The sequence below is a fragment of the Panicum virgatum genome, chromosome 5N (genome assembly GCF_016808335.1).
Source record: "Panicum virgatum strain AP13 chromosome 5N, P.virgatum_v5, whole genome shotgun sequence".
Taxonomy (NCBI): domain Eukaryota; kingdom Viridiplantae; phylum Streptophyta; class Magnoliopsida; order Poales; family Poaceae; genus Panicum; species Panicum virgatum.
This window is the reverse complement of record NC_053149.1, coordinates 49,196,938-49,217,964: the sequence shown is the minus strand read 5'-3', so window position 1 is coordinate 49,217,964 and position 21,027 is coordinate 49,196,938. Positions and strand designations below refer to the sequence as shown.

The 21,027-nt window shown below is 42.1% G+C and overlaps 1 protein-coding gene across 1 annotated transcript; it reads right to left on the bottom strand.

Moving 5' to 3' along the window:
* Window positions 1-5,071: 5,071 nt before the first annotated feature.
* Window positions 5,072-14,097, bottom strand: LOC120674090 (putative pentatricopeptide repeat-containing protein At5g52630). The gene is made up of 5 exons (XM_039955200.1): window positions 12,372-14,097; window positions 11,773-11,793; window positions 9,851-9,900; window positions 7,981-8,582; window positions 5,072-6,092 (listed from the first exon to the last, which is right to left on the bottom strand). Exons 1-5 carry the CDS (start codon window positions 14,081-14,083, stop codon window positions 5,454-5,456), a joined length of 3,024 nt encoding a protein of 1,007 aa, XP_039811134.1. The 5' UTR covers window positions 14,084-14,097; the 3' UTR covers window positions 5,072-5,453.
* Window positions 14,098-21,027: the final 6,930 nt, after the last annotated feature.

The following is a 21,027-nucleotide window of genomic DNA, read 5'->3' as shown; positions in this document are numbered from 1 at the left end:
TATTAAATATTTACATGTTTCAATATATATTCAGTACCACATGTTTTAATTTAAGCCCTAAATTGTTCTATTTTAATCTCCAGACTATTCTGAATTTGCATAATTTTTGAAAATTGCTATATAGACTATCAAGTTTAGAAATTAGCACCAATATAATATAGATGTTACAATTACCGCAGTAATTGTACATATATGATTCGCAGATCTCATATTGGTTATGCAAATATTATTTGAACAATCTCTTTATGTGCTATTTACTTTATTTGTATCTTTACAAATGTAGCACTTAATTTATATTCTACATCATGTAGAGTTATGGAAAATTAAAATTAAGGTATATAAATATGAATTTTGGAAAACACAAGGTAATAGAGACCTAGACATCGGCTGCGATAAATTCTTTACGAATTTATTTGTCATGAGACCATGCTTTTAGGCAGCAAGTTACTTCCCATTACTAAAGGTCTACATCTCTTGATGATTACCTATAATGTGTATATCCAAAATATTCTACACAATTAAATTTGTATAAATATGACTATCAATTCATTTATTCCCACAGGAATATTATAAAAAATATAATTACACTATTCAAAACAATATACCTTAAAATTATGATTCAAGAATCATCTTGATTTCAATATTTTGCATAAATTTACACACAATAAATTTTAATTTACCACAGTAAATTAATTTTATATATGTTATTTCATATAGAAAAATGGCTTACCTAGTCAATAAGGATTTCACTGAAATTGCAGCAGATGGTCACAACTATCTGCTCTGGGCCATAAATATCAAAATAATGCTAAAGGTTTTATTGATGATATCAATAAACCTAATACACAAGCTCATATTTCAGACACAACTAAATATAATACATTACTTCTTGAGACATCATCTTCACGTATATCTCCAGATATTGGTAAAGAATCCACGTAAATTTTGAGTTGCACTCAATATATACATAGAGCAATCATTTTGCCAGAAGCATGGCACGAGTAGTCACTACTTCGCCTTATAAAATTCAAATCTATCGCAGAATCCAATTCTGCAGTATCAAAGATTTGTTGCAAGCTTCAGCTTTATGATCATTATAGATGATGTAGAAATAATTGAAAAGTCATTATCTATATTTTCTCTTTTTTAAATAAGTTATTGCAACAGCAATACCATTGGTACAACTACGCCAAATATTCTGATCTCATACTTGACTTACTGCAACGTCCCGACTCGGGATAACGGTTAAGATTCACTTTACACATTGAGTGAACCACACCTGCCAATTAACTCTCTTGCGCTTTCGTCCTCGTTTCACACAAAAAGTTGCAACCGGAGTTAATAGCCTTCCCAGGCTCAGCTATTTAAGCTGGTCTGCCTCAGTATCGGTAACCGAAATGGCCTCAGTATCGGTAACCGAAATGGGACTAAGCCTCGGGTGAACAGTGTCCCGCGCAGCTACAGTACCCCCGGCGTGCTACAATACCTGAGCTACAGTACCTGACATTAGGCCCGGCCCAATTCGGCGTCCCTGCACTCACAGCTATAGTAACCCTGCTTGCTACAGTATCCGCGGCCCAACACTATTCAATTTGGCCTACTGGCCCACTTAACAAGGCTAAGATGTCACATTTACTCCAAGCAGAAAATCACTATAATGATCAGAATACCAAAATAAAATTTTGGTGGCATGAAATTCTAAATGAATTTCAAGGGAACACAAAGGATCATCATAAAACAAGAGTCCTATCAAAGGCAAAAGCATTTTTAGAAAATATTCTATATGACAACTTTCAAGTTTATCAAAGGTGTGATTGTCACAGTCACTAAAAGTGAAACAATGCCAAATATTTGGTTAATTTATATCTAAAATCGGTTGAAAAACATGTTTAAGGGGACAAGTTTGAAGCTCACTTCAACAATCGACCTATAAATATTAGTGCTCACAAGATGGTCCTACGGAACACAATAAAGATGTTCTACAGAACATGATAATGAGGAGATCCCAATACATGGAACTACCTATTGAGCACTGACGACATGGTCATGAAATTTCAATCCAACGACATATTTTGGAGACACAACCTGATCTCCATAATCCCCAGAAACTTTATTATCTAGCCAAATTTATATTGTGTTGTGAATATTTGTTGTCAAGGATTATCCTACAGGAACAATCCAAATCAAGGAAGGAATCCATTTAGTGGACATGGTAATACTAACACTCATACTTAGGGAAATTAAATACTTCCAAACTCTCACAACGAGTAAAGGAAATTTCACACAAATCGTATACTACAATATTGTGATCAATTGATTTTTTGGTCGAGGCACATTAATTTTCCCTATGGGTACCCAATTAGCAATTGAGGATACACTCTTATATCCCAATTCAACTCGTATCGTATTGAGTTACAAAAATATATCCATCACAATAGTTTCCATGTGGAAACATATAATGACAACAATGAAGAATATCAATTCATCTTAAAAATGACTGATATATCTTGAAAAAGAATTCCTTCAACATCAACGGGATTGTATATTACATACATCAAACCCAAATGTTGCGTACATGATAATTTTCAGAATCTTGATATCCTCAAAATATGGTATCATCGTCTTAGTCATCCTAGGATATGGGTGACTTCGAAATTATCAGCAATTCAAATGGTCACCACATAAATAATTCATAATTTCTCAAATATTTAGACTTTATGTGCACCACATGTGCCATAGGGAAATTAATCTTGAGAACCTCTTATCTTAAGATCAGGGCTGAACCACTACAGTTCCTTGATCAGATTCAAGAAGAAATTTGTGGTCCATTCATCCATTAGTCAGACCAAATTGGTACTTCATGGTACTTATTGATGCATCAACCAGATTGTCCCGTATGTATTGTTATCCACAAGAAATCATGCTAAGCATGATTATTTGCTCAAATTATAAAATTAAAGAGCATATTATCTGGAACCCACAATCAAATCTATCAGGATTAACAATGCCGCTAAATTCTCCTCAAAAGCCTTCAATTATTATTGTATGGCTCTAGACATTAATGTGGAATATTTTTGTACATACACAAAATGGATTAGTCAAATCTCTTACCAAGAGAATAACTTACTTGATAGACCATTATCATAGAATTGCAGTTAACATCATGTTGGCATCATACGGTCTTACACACCGTAAACTTAATTTAAATTCATATAACTGCAATCAAAACGGTACCCCTCGTTGCAGTAAGTACGTGGAATCTTGGCCTCAGCCAAATATTTCCCATCTGCGTGTCGGTTATATTTCACACATACCGATATCACCACCGCAGCATACATCCATGGGCATTAACGATCCACATAAAATATTTATCAGTCACTCATAAAATATCTTGGATCACTCATAAGGGATTAATTCATTCGTTTACAAGCCCACATGCTGATTACATTTTTGAGGAAAATTCCAGACATTAGGGGGAGATTAATACCACACATAGAATGCCAAGAATTATTAATTATAGAAGAATAATATCACATTCGATCCTCATATGTACGTATATACAAATAATATCTGAACCAATAGTTCAGAATATCTTTATTTGCAACACATTGCAAATAGTCTGCCAAATGCATTAATACATGACTTCTATGAATGATTAATTTATGATTCATCGAATCATTGAATATTATCTATAAATGATAATTAATCTTGTAAATTTACTAGCTCATACATAGCACAGCTCCAACGAAATGCCATTGGACGTGAATTAAGAATATCTTCAGATATTTCCAAGGCACAAATGATCTTAGTTTCAGCTAAGACAAGACCATAGTTGGTTACACTAATGCTGGCTAGATGTCCGATCCCCATAATACTGGACCTTAAATAAGTTCTACAATTTTACATTGTGGAACAACTACATATTAGAAGTCATCAAAGCCGGCTCTTGTAGTTACATCCACAAATTATTCTGAAATAGTTACATTTATATGAAGCTTCACGTGAATCATATGGCTTCACAGAATGATCAACCACATACAACAGTCATGTAGCATTGGTTCAATCGTGAAACCAATAATTATCTATGAAGATAATTCACCTTGCATTTGTACAGAAGAATGCAGGATATATAAAGGGCAAAATCATAAAATACATTGCTCCTAAACTATTTTATGGGGAAATAGAAACCTTGCAAACCAAATTATGAGATTTGCAAGGCTCAGGGGGAGATTCTCTCTGAATCATAATCATACAAGCAACCATAATCATCAGATTATATAATTGTACTCTTTTCCTAAATGAGTTTTTCCTATCAAGGTTTTTCTCATATATATGGGTTTTAATGAGGCAATATTTTATGTCATATCTCTAATTTTCCCCACCGGGGTTTTTAAAGAGATATTCGAGACATGTTAGATATATCATATCTTCTATTTTCTCATTAGAGTTTTTAAGAAGATATTTAAGATATAATTTCTCCTCATATTTTCCCACCGGGTTTTGGGGGAGAATTAATTCAGATATGATCCACAGATCATAATACATTCAAATTTACTTATGAGTTTTCCCTTTTGAGGTTTTCTCATATAAGTTTACAATCAGTGATATTCCATATCATTTTCTCCTTATATTTTCCCACTGGGTTTTAAAGGAGTTTTAATTGAATACCAACACATATATGTCATATCAATATTTTCTCCTATTTTCCCAAAGGGTTTAAAGAGTTTTTCCATGACATATATATATATATACACAAATTGGTTTCTCCTCAGATTTTTCCCACATGATTTTTAGAGGAGTTTTTCCATATAAAGATCAAACAACGATTGATTACAAGACCACAAGAAGAACACATTGATTACAAGACCTCAAGAAGGACAAATTGATCAAGGGAGAGTGTTATGAAGAAAATAGTTAATTAGTGGTCAATTAGTGTAATTATTTTTATAATTCTGTAATTAGTAGGCAAATCCCACTTGGAGAACTTCCACCCCAAAGAGTGCCTTGAAGGGGCCATCCCAAAGGGACATGTCCCTTGGAATGGTGTCTCTTGGTCTTGTATATAAGCAACAATCAATCAATGGGAACACAAGGATTCACTTCATTTCATTCTCTCCTCACTTTTACTCTACAACAACTACTTCAGATAATTCAAACCATCTTTCCATCATTCTGGGGCTAAAAGTTCTTCCAAAAGTTAACTTCACCTCTCGGCCATCCCAAACCTCAGCTATGGTCTTACCAATCTGATCACAAATGCAGCACAGATCCCAAAACTGAACTGCCAAATGAATGTGAACACTATGTTTATTTACCATAACAGTATGCAAAAAAGCATTTTCGAGGCCTTTATATATATGTTGAAAACATCAGGGCAAGATGCGCAGCAACCCAAAACACAATTCGCTGGCATGGCGTGGCGGGTCTGGACGACGTCCAAATCATTTTTGTTTCTACAGGTTGATGTTGTCATCCTCCTCCTCGTCGTCGTAGTCAGGCTCATGGTCCTCCAAGACCCACCTTCCGTCGGGCCCCTTCACCATGTTCTTGTTGTGGTGCACCTTCCAGCCCACGGGCACGGGGTACTCGTCGGCGAGGCAGTCGTCGAACTTGTTCACCAGCGCGACGTCCCGGTCCACCACCAGCTCGAAGCCGCCGCGTTCGCCCTGCCACCCGGCGATGCCGTGCAGGTGCACCTCGAGGTCGTGCGACTGCGACTCGTTGCCGTGGGGCTTGAGGAACGGCGACCGGCGCGTGTCGATGAGCAGCTCCACGCCCACGTCGGCGTAGCCCACGGGCGGGTAGTGCGGGATGCGGTCGGGCTTGTTCCGGACGCGGAGCATCCGGAGGTCAGGGAGGCGGTGGAAGACGTCCCGGAAGTCGCGGTCCCCCGTGCGCGGGCTGCCGAACACCACGGCGGTGACCGGGGCGCGGCGGCTGCCGTCGAAGCCCGGGGACTTGTTGTAGGCGTTGGCGACGATGTCGGCGGCGTTGAGCGTGGCCAGGGTCGCGCCCAGGCTGTGGCCGACGACGGTGATGCTCGTCTCCTCGTCCTTGTATCTGTCCATCAGCCTTGCGATCTCTGTTAACACCTGATCACACAATAACTTGCTGAGTGTATTCAGAAAAAAGAAATGGTAGCTAGAAGATAACATCCAATTCTAATCTAGCCTGAATGTTTGATATTCTGATAAACCTGATTATTACTTGCAGAGTAAATCTAGATCGATGTTCACCAAGTAATAAAAACACGCAATTATTCAGACAAACAAACCCAGCTTCCATCTTTTGCCTGACCTCGCTGCAACTGCAACCTTCCTCAATCACCAATCGCTTACATTGTTAATCATAGTACAGCTGCTAATAATCTTGCCACTTCCTTTGGGCAACCGCTACAATCTCCTGTAAGACGGACATGCACTGCCTATCTGTTTCTTCAACAACAGTCAATAGCATCTACTCTGAAAAAGAAAGGAGCCAATTGCATCGCAATCATCAATTTAGATCCTTCACCATTCTCTTCTGCTATGTCCCCATCAAGCTAAAACCACCCAATGTTCTCCTCTGGTCGCTGTGTTATCAACCACACTACCCACCTTAACATGCCATGCCTGCCTTGACACACTACCCCAAAGTACTACAAATCAAGAGGGCATATTTATGGTTCAGAACCTTTTGGATTGTACAGTGTTCACAGAGGACGGGCCGGGGATCCCATTCCGTTTCTATTGTAGTTGAGGATGCTGTTAGAAAAGGACCTTTATTAGCTAAGGGTCACTGCTAGCCCTACCAAAAACATGGCATCATGTGTACTATAGCAATTCATCCAGGCTGTGCAAGAGTCCAACCAATGCATAATGCATTGGATAACCCAAAAGGCTGAATCCATCTCTTTTATCTAAACAAAATAGAAAAGAGGAAAAAATAGCACAGTATTGAAGTTTGTGTTTAGGCTGCAAATATGAATCTTCCAGAGTTGCAGTGAATTTGAGATTTTAGGGCTCATTTGGGCATTGGGCGCCCAAATCCAGGCATGGACACCGCCACGATCCTTGCCACCTTGTAATAAAGCTTATAAAGAGTAAAAAAAATTGTATATGACTATATAATACTATCACAAATAATATTGAATTTTATGGAAGAAAGCAAGTTTCAATAATTCAATGTATTGAAAAAAATAATTTTCCAAGAAATCTACAAATATCTTTAATAATTTATTCAATTGTTCGCTGTCATCAGATTGCTTTGCCCTAGATACCTGATGCATGAGCATCTCAGGCAGTATTTGATTGATGCTGTCATCAGTTAGCTTGCTCAAAGAACTTGTACTTAAAGGAAAAGCATCACATTTCATATTCAACTAAGAGTCTAAGACACATGACGCAACCATTGAGAACACCAATCCACTGGGCAAGCACATCTTCCAGGATACTATAAAAGCTAGATCGCACCTTATCTGGATGGAAGCTTCTTAAGGCAAGCAAAACCCCTGTCATGCTTAGATAACTTCCAATGCATGTAAGGGCCGTAAGTTGTTGAGATCATGAGGCATTATACATATGGCTGACTTCATCACCTAGACATGCTTTGCTTCCCAGCTTGGTCAACTGTAAATCATCACCAATCTGATTAAGACAGTAACTATATCTATGTTGCATTTTTCTCCTCTCCTCTTGAATTGAAAAAGCAACGTTTAGTTGTGGCCAGCGGCACAGGCATCAGGACGCTAAAAATTGTTTCAGTGTTTCTCTTACAAAAGGCAGTGATCTTCCGCGGGGAAAAAGGCATTTTAAGTGGAAACGAACTGGGAAAATAAATCAACTAATCAAGTGCAGGAAACTATAAACCCTCAAGTTCCAGTTGGAATCAATGGATACGAACCACAATAAAACAAAATGTACTAGTTGCAGTCTTGCTGCACACAAGGATGAGCCTGACTGGACTGCAAGAGAGAAAAGAAGAAGCGGAGTTCACACACACCTGCATCCTGGCGCTCTGTTTGCTCAGATTGGAGCCCTCGTCCGCCGACATGTACAGCGACAGGTACCCGCGGTGCACCGACGGGTCGGATCCATCGGCGCCCTCGGGCCCGAGGATCCCCGCCGCGGAGGCGAGCGCGAGCTTGAGGTCGGCCACCCACTCGAGCGCGCGCTGCGTGCCGCGCCACGCCACGACGATGTCCCTGCGGCCGAGCGCGGCGGCGCCCTCGTCCGTGGCCACGGCCACGTACCCCATCCAGTTGCACTCCCTGGCGCGGCCCCGGCGGCAGAGCGGGCGGAGCAGCACCTTGCCGCGCACCTCGGCGCTGGCCGTGGCGTAGACGTACCGCGTGGCCGCGTACCACCCCGGGTGGGACACGTCCACGCGCCGGAACAGGTCGGCGCGGCGGTACCGGCACATCCCGGCGTTCGGGGACCGCCCCTCGCCGATGAACGCCTCGTACGTGGCCATGATCATCTCGCCGTAGGCGATGAGGCGGCGCCGGAGGCCGACGTCCAGCGGCTCCAGCAGGCCCTCCCAGTGCCCGCTGCCGTGCAGCTCCCTCCACCGCCCGGCCATGTCGCCGCCGGGGGTCATTGCCGCTGCAGCGTGGCTGTCGATCTGATGAACTCCGAAAGCTGTGATCCTCTGCCTCCCTTTGGCCAGCCTGTGTGGCACTGCAAAGGTTAGGGAGGGACCTCAGAGCGAGCTAGGTGTACAAGTGGAGCATTCTTTTGCTCACATGGCGCATGGAAGTGTGGCCAGTGGGATTGGAAGAATTCAAGGATCTAGAGCGAGCTGGGACCATCTGAATCTGCCTGTATACGCTGTCATGTACTCCAGTATGGGAGCAATATGTTGCCAGACAGAATCGTTGACTTGATACTCGCATAACCTCTAGGTTCCAGTTTCTGTAGGAAGTTTCTTTATTTTTGAAGGAAAAGTTTCTGGAGTAAGTAGCAGTCTAGGAGTACGATTTAAGGAACATGGCGCGGCGTATTCAAGATAACAGCTTTTCAGAAAGCGAGAGTCCTAGATCTATCGTACCAACAAATGCAGCAACGGGAGGACGAAAGGAAATGAGACCAGAGGGCTACTGGGGGTGGGGGACAATTTTATCGCAAAACGATGCATGTGGAACGCCCTAATCCAATCCAACCCTGGGAAGAAGGTGATCACCTCCGGTTTGTAAGAAGCTGTTGGGGCCTTGTGGGGAGAAGTGGCAGCCTGTCAAATCCACCTGGCCGCGGAGGAAGGTGGCGATCGCCGGCGATGCTGATCCATCAGTACTTCATGGCAGAGGCCAACATGAGATCAAGAAAAGGGGAGAGATCAGAGATGGGCGGATCCGGGAGCCCGGCGGACAGCGACAAGGTTTTATTGGTCGCTAATGAATTTGAGTAGAATTGACATGGCCATTTTCCCCATCTTTTTAAGTATCTGACTTACTTGGTTTGAAGTCTTCCCTTTATAGAGTTTCCATCTAGCTTTTTCCACAGAATCAATGCATTAAAAATGTATATAGCAATACGTTACACCATTTATATCGACTACATTACTAAAAGGATGAATAAGTTTGGCCTCAAAAAAACTTTTCAGATCTAGCAAGCCTTACTTTTGCCTCGCTCATATAATATGATGAAGCTGTCTAATAAAAATAATCCAAGCATTACATAAAGTAAACAAAGAAAAAAGAATGAGCTAGGTTGGGCCTAGCACCACTTATCCATGAGATTTTTTTTTGCGAGAATAATCTTTGGAACGGAATCCAGACACAGATCAACGATTCAAAACTGTATTTCTTCTCAAGGGTTCACTGCTCAACAAATTTACAATTGATAAAGTCAATAAAACTCATGATTTTGAATACAGAAATTTGTCAAATACAATTTCAAACATAATAAGACACATTCCTTAAGCCTTAAACAGGACACACAAAGTAGTTTCCATTAGTTTGCCTTTTGAGCTCGTGAATTGTAACTTCTTGTCTTAATGAGCTAATTAATCCATCAAAACATACAAGCACAGCTGACCCTGTAACAAACTGGTAAATGATGAGTGCCAGGCTACATCAGTCATCATCCTCGTGGTCGGCCAGATGCCACCGGCCATCCTTGCCTTTCACCATACCTTTGTTCTGTACCACCCACCATGATGATGGAATTGAATACTCATTCTTCAGTGCATCTTCATGTTTGTTGACCAAGGCAATATCTCGATCAACCAACAACTTGAACCCTCCACTGCTCCCCTGCGTCCCTGCAACACCATGCATGTAGCATTCCATGTCATGCCATGTTAAGGGGTTTCCAGGGGCCTTCAGGTAGGGTGATTCCCCTGTGTCGATCATTAGCTCTGTACCGACATCATTGTATCCTAGCTTTGGCCATTTCGGGACCACATCAGGAGAGTTTTTAACTCGGAGCAATCTCAGATCTGTTTCGCTGTCAAATGTTTTCTGAAAGTCAGGGTTGCCAACTCTAGGGCTTCCAAAGACAAATGCGGACACAGGGCAGCTCTTGTTGTAGCCATTGGAGACGATGTCAATGGCGTTGATTGTGGCAAGTGCTGCCCCAAGGCTATGACCTGTTATGGTGATGCTAGTCTCCTCGTTCTTGTACAAATCCTGTATCCTTTTGACCTCATTCAACACCTGCTATTTTTTTGTTAGTTTGCTCAACACAGGATTATTCCATATTTTTAACAAGCCATCCCTTTTAACAAACAATAAAAGCAAAATGAAGGAGCTATATCAGATGTGCACAATCAAGGAGACATTGATGCAAACAGGGATGACATACTCTAGGTCTAGTTTGTAAAAACTAATTCAAACATTTTTGTTGTCTTAAGAGTGCACTAGCTGTGCCATACTTGTCTTTTGGCGGGCTAAGCTCTGGATGGCTCACAAGTGGGACCTTCTCCCACCTGAGATCATCATTTCGAGAATTGGAAGTTTTCTTAGGTGGACAGACCACCAATCTTCAACCCTCCCTGTCAAGGCACATCAACTGATTTCAACCATCATACATTGAACCAAACTACTTCTGAACTAAAAGGTGCATTTTTAAAACAGGGATTTATTCATTGTCACCATGATAAGTTCCCAGTGCTGAAAGGGGTGGGGGTGGGGGCATAGTCACCGGGGAACGGGAACGGCATTCCAGGACGGGAACATTTTCGTTTCCGCAGTGCAAAAATATATACATCTCAAGTGTCGTTCCCCGTTCCACGATCCGTTGTCCGGGAACTTCGGTGACTATGGTGGGGTGTGGGAGGCAACTACACCACCTGGGTCCAATCACCGAGGTGACAGAGTGGGTGGATTTACCTAATTGAAAAAGAAAAATAGTCCTGCTGATTTCTGAGTAGCCTGAATTGCTGAATGTAATGTCTCACATACTACTGCTCAACTAGAGAACAGCTACCTAGTTCAAAAGGCAAAGCAGTACTTCAAAAGCACACCCAAAGCAGTTCATTTTGCAAAATTGTGTAAAGATGTAAAGAGGGCATTTGAAGTACTAAATGAAGTCTATTTGCAAAACTTTTTGCATAGATGAGTTGTAAATCGCGAGACGAATCTAATGATGCTAATTAATCCATGTTTAATCAATAATTAGCGGATGGTTACTGTAGCATCACTGTTGCAAATCATGGATTAAGTAGGCTCATTAGAATCGTCTCGCGATTTACAGCCCATCCATGCAAAAAGTTTTGTAAATAGACTTCATTTAGTACTTCAAATTAGCAAGATTCCGTTTCACTTTAATGCGTTTACGGCTTTTTTGCAAAAACCTGTAAAGATCTAAACAGGGCCTTAATACTCTTTACTGACAACGTTTTGTTCTTTCCTTTGCTTGAACTCTAATAAAAGAACATGTGAGCCTATGAGCACGTGAATCTAGACACACCATTAATTGGTCCATAAGACAATAGCACAAGTCATAGCTTTTCAGGTGCGTACATACCTTGTTCGGCAGAACATGCTACTTGAACTGTCCAAATGCGTGCTCCAGAATATTGAGCAAATGCCTTTGGCTCCATGTGGACCCTCCGAGTACAAGATTACATGCCATGTCCAAGTATCATGCTTTTCCAAAATACCCTGAACTGTTGAGATCTCCAAAGAAGTAGAAAATTGGACTATCATTATTCAATTATGTGAAACTCATATATCAATACCCACTTTATTATCATGACAGACACTGAACTCAGACATATCATTTACTGAGGAAACATATGTTTACCTTCTAGATGAATCCACACAGAGCAAATTTTCCAAGAACATATGAAAGAGAAGATATTACTACCAGAAATCCCCACAAGAACATACCCCATCTTCAAATATGTGAAACCGGCGATTATCCCTGAGAACCACAACCCTTCCTGTGCACTTAGTTAGATACTTAATTGCATTGTGGCAATCATCACACACACGCAGATTCTTCATAACTCGGATTGGCACACCTTCTGGAACAATTAAAAGACCTAACCCAATTGCTAGTCTTTCGCTGTGATACCTCACTGTTGCTTTCTTCTCATCCCCATCCACATCCTTAACCACTGCACTAGTATCTGCCACATAACCAGCTGCCTCCATCTTCTCACTAACTTTCTCAAGCACCCGGTAAATTTCCTCACTTCTTTGGTGTCTCCTGCAGTTCGACACAAAGGTATGCACCTTCCCTGCAGCCTCCAGCCAGCTAAGTCCAGTTTCTTTCTGTATACCTGCATCACGCATAGCTTTCCTAGCAAGTGCTGCATCAGCATGCCTTCCTGCAGCTGCGTATGTACTTGACAAGAGCATATGTGCACCAGAGCTGCGAGACCCAGTTTGGAACAGCCTCTGTGCTGCAATTGCTGCAGTATCAGCATCCTTGTACATACGGCATGCCATAAGGAGTGCACCCCAAACAGACTCAGGTGGCTCCATAGGCATGGAATCAATAAGGTCAAATGCTTCTTTTATACGTCCTACACGACCAAGTAGGTCAACCATTGCCGCATAGTGTTCAGACTGCGGTTCAATGCCGTACTCTTTCATAAGGGTGAAATATCTCTTCCCTTCATCAACAAAACCAGCATGGCTACAAGCAGTGAGCAAGCACAGGAAGGTAATGTGGTTGGGCTGGAACCCAGCGCTCTGCATCTCCATAAACCTCTCAAATGCGGCTGATGTATGCCCATGCTGAGCAGATGCAATTAGCACTGCATTCCAAATTCCAAGGTTCTTCTCAGGCACTTCACTAAACACCCGGTAAGCACACTCCACGAGCCCACACTTTGAGTAAAGCGAAACGAGCGAGCTACCCACAAAGGGTGACACATCAAGCCATGTCTTTATAGCCCTGGCATGCACCTGGGCTCCAAGCTCAAAGAGTGTTGCTGCAGCACATACACGGATGATGGACGAAACTGTGAAGTCATTCACCACAACAGCCTCCTCAAGTGCCAAGCGGAAGATTCCCAATGCTTCAGGGTGCATCCCAGCATCAGCATACCCACATATGAGTGCGGACCAAGAGACAACATTCCGCTCCGGCATTTCATCGAATAGCCGGCGGGCGTCTGCAAGATGCCCGCACTTTGCATACATATCGATAACCGCCGATCCAACAAACACGTCGCCTGCGAATGGCGTCTTGGCGGCGAGACCGTGGAGCGCGTGAGGGGCAAGCGTCGGGCGCGACGAGGTCTTGGCGGCGGCGATGGCCTTCGCGGCCGAGGGGATGTTGCGGTCGGTGGCGGGGACGCCCGCCGCGAGCATGCGGCGGAACGCGTCGAAGGCGGACGCGGGGAGGCCGTTCTGGGAGAAGGAGGAGATGAGGGATGACCACGCCGCTGGGGAGGGCCGCGAGGGGAGGTCGAGGAAGGCGCGGTGGGAGAGGTCCGGGAGCGCGCAGCGCGCGTACAAGGTGATGAGGTGGTGCCCGAACAGCGTGTGGGTGGAAGCGGTGGCGGGGAGGTGGCCGGCCTTAAGGAGGTGGCCGTGGAGCTGCTGCCCCTTGGGGAGGGCGCGGGCGCCGGAGAGCGCGACGAGGATGTCGGCCAGCGCCCGCGCGAAGGCCGGCAGCGGCGCGCCGGGCGGCGGCATCGGCGCAGTCATCGCGGGCTGCCAGCCTGCATCTCTAAAAGACGAAACCTGACCCTGTAATCGGGCCAAAATCCAGCGTTCGTTAGGCCACGTCATCTCATTTTCTCGACCATTAGATCGTTGCTTCTGTTAGATCGGACGGATGTAGCAATAGCAAGGCCAAAGGACTTGTAGTCCAGAAGATTCCCGAACACACCCGTGGTATGCCTTTGCTGTGACAGAACCGCCAAGTTAAACTGGCTTTGCTGTGACAGAACCGCCAAGTTAAACTGGCTAATTAAACGTAATGACCATTATTTGAAAACATCAGACACATTAGTTTAAGTAGACGTAACTTGATAGCCTGTGTTTAAGCCACAGGCCGACCGAAACACACCAGAAGTCTCGCACGACGGCGAGCGCATACGGTACCAGCATGTTACAATTTAACAAAAATGGTAAATAAAATTAATATCTTCACAAAACAGCTTTCTACCTAGAATTAATATAAGAAATGACAGCAGCGGAAGAAAATCTAAGTCGATGAATATTTTTAATAGAGAACAAGTAAAACAAAGACAATATATCAGAACTATGGAGACGTGAGGACATGACGTCACATCGAGCCCACCGATGAGAGTCTTAGTTAGCTTCTATACCTAAAACAGGGTAACACAACAAACCCTGAGTATACTAATACTTAGCAAGACTTACCCGACTAAGGGTATACTTAGCCCAATATCTAGACATGCAAGGCTTTCTGGCTGGTGGTTTGTTTGCAGAAAAAGCATCTAAAAGTGAGTCCTTACTTTCAATATTTTAGCTCACGATTTTTCTTTAACCTAACCATCAGCTACATTTGCATAATAATTAGAGCAAACATGGTGGAGCATTAATTAACAATTCAAACTAATCATCAACATATATTATTAATATTCTATCTCATTACTACGATGCGGTGCTGCGATCAAGGTGCTCATATCCGAGAGCGACCGACGGCGAATCGATTCGATTTAACCTTACAAGGTGGACCTAACCAACACGGCACGTAATTGCCCCGTCGGACTATACGAGCCAACCATTCCCCTCCCTGCCTCGAACTATAGAATCGCCCCACCTACATATAGTCAGCCGAGCCATACGAGAGACCGCTAAAAGTAAATACATGCATCTCAATTCTTCGCGGCCACTCGACTACCCTAAGGGGTGGTGATGAAGTTCTGTACTTTCAAAGCAAGCCAGTACTAGGCTTACCGATTTCGACTACCTCCTACTCCCGGCATGCGGTGAGTACAGTTCAAACTCGATCAACAGGGCCAGACAACGGACGGTCCTTAACCGACACAGACGGGGTTAAGACACTTAGAAACCCTGTCCTGCTGCCATATCCTACACCTCAACATCATTCCCCGTCCGGTCTCCATTTTCATTCTTTTTCATATCTCACATATTGAAGTATAAAGACAATTATACATCTCGCGAGTAACCGGTAATTACTCGACTTCTATAAAATCCTATATCTCGCGAGTGACAAGAAATCACCTGACTTCTACCGAGACCTATTAAGCATGGCATCGCTATCGTCCTATACATACTAGTATAACTCAAGTGAATCTAAGGATCATGCAACTATGGTTCCAAATAATTTCTAAAACTTAATGCACAAGTACTAAATAAACATATATATAGTGAATCATAATTTAAAATAATAGAACATGCATCGGGGCTTGTCTGAGAGTAACACTAAGTTAGTGTTAATACTATCAAGGCCTTGGGCCCTTCCGACATTGGGCCGGGTCTTCGGTTGCTCGAGCAGACCCTCCCATTGTCTGGATGTGTCCACCAAACACCGTCTTGTGGTTCGGCTCCAACTTCGCGTGCTTCACGTCCATACGTTGTACATCTAGTGCATCTACATGAGATGCATATGATATGCCAATTAATGCAATGCAAATGTTAATACATATCAAAACAAAGCTAACCCAATTGGTTTTACATTTACAGCATGTCCCTAATTCCAGTTATGCATTTAACAAGCTATAAAAGTATTTCATTTAGCATAACTAAAACTGCATAGAAAAAGTTGTCAAACAATACATTTTATGGTTCAATCATATAGAGCATGAAGATACGAAGCTGACAAAATTAGTTTTGCATTTTTCTGATTTTTCTACGCATTTTACAAGCTCTGCTGCGCAGTGCTGATCGGAAGTTCCAACCAGTTCCGACCCCTATCGGAAGTTTTGAGTTTCTTCCGACAAGAGGCGCTCGGCCAAATCAAAATAAATGTGTAGGAAGTTTTGACAAAGTGTCGGAAGTTCCGATAATTGTCGGAGGTTTTGGTTTTCTTCCGTCAAAAGGTGCTCGGCCTACCCAAAATAAACGTGTAGGAAGTTCCGACAACGTGTCGGAAGTTCCAATAAACACGTTTTCAGCCAAAAATAGAAATCCTTATTGCGGGAAAACTAACCAACAAAAATCAAAACCCCTTTAGATCCTAGTGAAGGGATGCATATAGAGATGATTGACCAAAGGAAATCACTTAGAACCTCTTAGAAAAATAGATCATGCCGGTGCAAGTTTGAATACCTAGAACGAGATTTCTTTGCACAAAGAACTTGAAATCCAAAGTACCCTTGGGAGGAGCTCTTGGGGGAAAGGATTCTCCACGCCGATTGAAGCTTCTCCAACCTTGGAATCAAGTCGGAATGAAGGATTTTGGAGTCTAGGGCATCATGGAGTGGGAGAGCTTGTGAGGGGGAGGGAGGGCACGGTGAGGGAGTGAGAGGGAGAGAGAGTGAACGTGAGGGGGGGAGTGGCTGGTGAGGGAGAGAGTGTGCGTGATGGTTTTATTTGTTATTGGTCAAGACAAATGGATAAGATCGTGCACAACCGGTCAGACCGGTCGGTCACACCGATCAGACCGGTACTGACCGAGTCAAATTCAAATTTTTGTAACCTTTGTTCCAATCTTTGCAAATTCATATCTTTATCATTTGAAAGTTGAAACAAAATTTTGAAGCATACTTGAACTCACCATTTCATGTGTTTAGACGTTTAAACTAGGACTCGATTTGATTTCTTTTGACAACTTATTTAGCTATCCAAATTGAGTCACTTGGTATTTACAACTACATTTTTGGTTTGAATTTAATTCTCTCCATGTTTACGCATTTTAAATTCTATTTGATTTCCTAAATGGCTCAAACCCCTATTGGAAAACATTTTAAAACAATTTTCTCGTCACCAACACGAAAACGCTAGAAAAATTTATATTATGGTTTTATTCATGCAGATTTAATGCTAACGATCATGTTAATTCCATGATTAAACTTAATGACAGGTGATTAACACCTGGGGTGTTACATTTGCCTCCACGGCTCACCACGCGGCGATGCTCGCCTGACTCGCCGTCTACACCGGCTCGAGTGGTTTTCCCATCACCGAGCTCCAGACGGCGGCCCAACGCGGTGCCGACCGGGCTAATCACGCAGTGCCGAGAGCCATAGTGCGGTGAGGAGAGGTCGAGAAGCTGGGGGGCTGACCGATGCGCAAAGTGCGGTGAGGAGAGGTCGAGAAGCTGGGGGGCTGACCGATGCGCATCGCCTCTTCCATCGGTTCGAACTCCCCCTTCCAAACAATTTCCTTCCCTAATATACTCCAATAGTTTGGCCTTTGTTTGGCCTTAAGCGATTTATTTTAATCCAATCTGATGTCGTGCTCTAAAAGTCTTCTGGACGGTGCAATGACTGAGCGATGTCATCTCTCCCCTAGATGCTGCATCGTCAAAAAAAGAGTTAACATCAAGGTGAAGAGCGCCCATTTCCTATCTCATTTTCCCCATGTTCTGTATAATATTTGACAGAAAAAAAACAAAGATTTATGCTTTGTATTTTGGTCTGCACTCTCATATATATGCAGAGATCTGTTCTTCCTGCAATGCTGGGCCGACGTCAGTTTACTTTACAATGCTCATAAATGATAATGGTACATCCTTCAAAAGGATAGATAATGTTAAGTATGCATGGGTACAACCACCAGCTTTCATACACTTCATACCCTCTGTTTGGAAAGTGAATGCTCCCCCAGGTGCAAATCTTTCTTTGGCTTCTTTCATATAATAAACTAATGACTAAGGATAACCTCTCGAAGAGAGGAACTGAAAAAATCGAAAGAATGTCTTTTCTGTTCAGAAGAAGAAACAATATGCCACTTATTCTATGGTTGTGTTGTCGCTAAGTTTTTGTGAACTTGTGTGGCAGACTTATGTAATCTTGACACTACCTGCTATTTGGATCTAGCTGCTAGGTAGCTGGATACTAAAATGTTTAATCTCATTAACACCATCTCTGCATGAGTTTTATGGTGCATTTGGCTAACCAGAAATGACCTTGTTTTTCATAAACAACAATGGATGAACATCAAACCTGTTCCGAAAGACACTTTTCAGATACTACTGGCTACTATGTTAACCTAATTGCTTGATATGGTTGTCATTCGTATCTCTCGTAGTTATACATTAGAGCCTCCTTCATAACATGGATCAGACAAGTTTGTGTCATGGAATTTCTAAATTTATCCAGTAGACTACCATTAATCCATTATAGAAGCTATGACAACAATAGGGATATCTACTTAAGAAACAACATACTCTCTCCGTTTTTGTTTACATGTCATATTACGTTTATCCTAAGTCAAAGTTAGCTAATTTTGACCAAATCTATAACAACGACTATACTACCTCACATATGCACTATCAACATATATTTTATAGTAGATTTAATAAAACAAATTTAATATTGTAAATATTATTATTTTTCTCTATAAATTTGGTTAAAGTTGGCTAAGTTTGACTTAAAAAAATTTATGTAAATTGAAACAGGAGTATATACGTAGGATAAATCTAACAACACAAGGCTATCGTTGGCCATTTACTTTTAATATTTCCGCTACCTGCGGGTGGGGCTGCACCACAACATATATAGCCGTTTGGCTAGCTGTTTGCTCAAGAGATGCTAATAAGTCGCTGCTGAAACTAGCTGCAGCAAGTTGCTACTCCAGAATCACTTCCGAACACCACTTTTATTTATTTCGATGCCGGTTTCTAATAAAAAATTGTTACTCCATAATTACTAAAAATATCTCAAATGTAAAGTCGTTGTTACCTAATGGTTGATATGATTTAGAAGGCTCGTACAAAGAATAAAATAGTATTGTGATGCTTGCTGTTTTTTGACAGTACAAACGCTGGCTCAGCTAATCTCAATGCATGGTTTCATTACAGTTACCTAGAGCAAAAAAAATAGGTAAACAAACCGGATAAGTGTCATGATGATAAAATTTATCTCACATCCCATGAAACTCTCTCCTTAATATATATTCTACCACATCAACAAAATTAAATAAACTCCACTGAAACTGATCCAAATCAACCCGAGGGCGCGACAAAGTCGCGCTATCGCTAGGTTTCTAGTGGGGCACGAAGTCGCAGCGGGGGATTGAAAAGGCACCAAGTCGCAGCGGGGGACTGAAATATTTCGGCCTTTGGGCTGGGCGGTGACCTGGCCTTTGGGCTGAGATAGAGTTTGCAACCAACCAACCTTTATCTTTTTTTTTTGGAAAAAGTTCTTTTACCTCCAATAATTTGAGACAAGCCCGTATTTCCTACGTAGACAATAAAACCATCGCGTGACCTTCCCTTAATGGTTTTTCTCCTTTAATTCTATGTTTATTTTGGATGATTCTTTGAAAAATTATAGTAAATTACAAAAAAAATCATAAAATAAAAAATTCAATTTTATTGAACTTCACATGGGTAGATCTATATAGTGAACATATGATATGATATATTTTTGTTATAAAAATTTTACTATAGCTTTAGATATATATATATATTCTGTAATTAATTCATAGTTACAGTTCCGTGGTCCAATTATGGTGAAATTTTTATGGTGGACTAATCATTACAAGCAATGCTTGAGCTCTAATAAAAATTTCATGCTCAAGAAAGATCAGAGCCCAACGGAAATTGATAGAGTGCTTCATTCAAAAGAGAGACAGAAAAACATTATTGCTTCAGAAGGCTATCACAGAAAGTTCAAAAAAAAGCTTCCAAGACTCTTCCGAATATTACCGCTTGCTCATTGATCGTACTTGGTTTTGTCATCGCTTTGTTGGATAGGGGAGTTGAACCTAGGGTGACTGATGAGCCAACTCAGCCTGTCAAGACCAGGGTTTTATTTCCCAACCGGAAACCGGTTACCGCTGCCCTCCGATACCGGTTTACCGGACCGGTTAGGCCGGTAACCGGTGGAAACCGTTGAATTCAAATCCAAATTCAAATAAATTCAAATTTTCCCGTGCAACCGGTTCCGACCGGTTTACCGGCCGGTGTGACCGGTTTACCGGTCGGTTTGACCGGTTTGAAATTCAAAAGCTCCCGTGCAACCGGTTTACCGGCCGGTTTTACCGGTTTACCGGCCGGTTTGACCGGTTTGATCGGTGGGCCTTCATGGGCCGGCCCATTTTTTTCTTTTTCTTTTTTTATTTAACTTTAAATTCCCACAAACTATACTAAATGAATGAATTTTTGAGAAAATTTGACACCATTAGATTCATCACACCTTGAAGTATTTTTAGGAATTTTTTGGGAATTTTTTCATTTTTTGAATTCAAATTTAAAATTTGAATTTTGGCCGGTTGGGTACCGGCCGGAACCGGAACCGGACCGGACCGGTTTGACCGGTAACCGGTCAAACCGGACCGGTTCCCACCGGTTAGGTTAACCTTGGTCAAGACTCGTCTAGCTGAAGAACACCCTGAAACTACCAACGTATCCCTGCCAACATATTTGGACAATATAAAGGCAAGGCAACATGATGTTATGTTTTGGTCACTGCCTCACTGGGGTATTTAACAAAGTTGTTACCCTCACTCGAGATAGCCTTCTTTGTTTTTTGAAATGATACAAATTTTGA

What these genes read in the sequence shown, in the direction of transcription:
- LOC120674090 (XM_039955200.1), bottom strand. Translation starts at nt 14,083, where the DNA reads ATGACTGCGCCGATGCCGCCGCCCGGCGCGCCGCTGCCGGCCTTCGCG. An exon ending in CCCTGTTTAGATCTTTACAG is followed by an intron (nt 9,901 to 11,772) that starts GTTTTTGCAAAA and finishes GTCCTGTTTAAG; the next exon opens with GCTTAAGGAATGTGTCTTAT. An exon ending in AACAGAGCGCCAGGATGCAG is followed by an intron (nt 6,093 to 7,980) that starts GTGTGTGTGAAC and finishes TTGTGTGATCAG; the next exon opens with GTGTTAACAGAGATCGCAAG.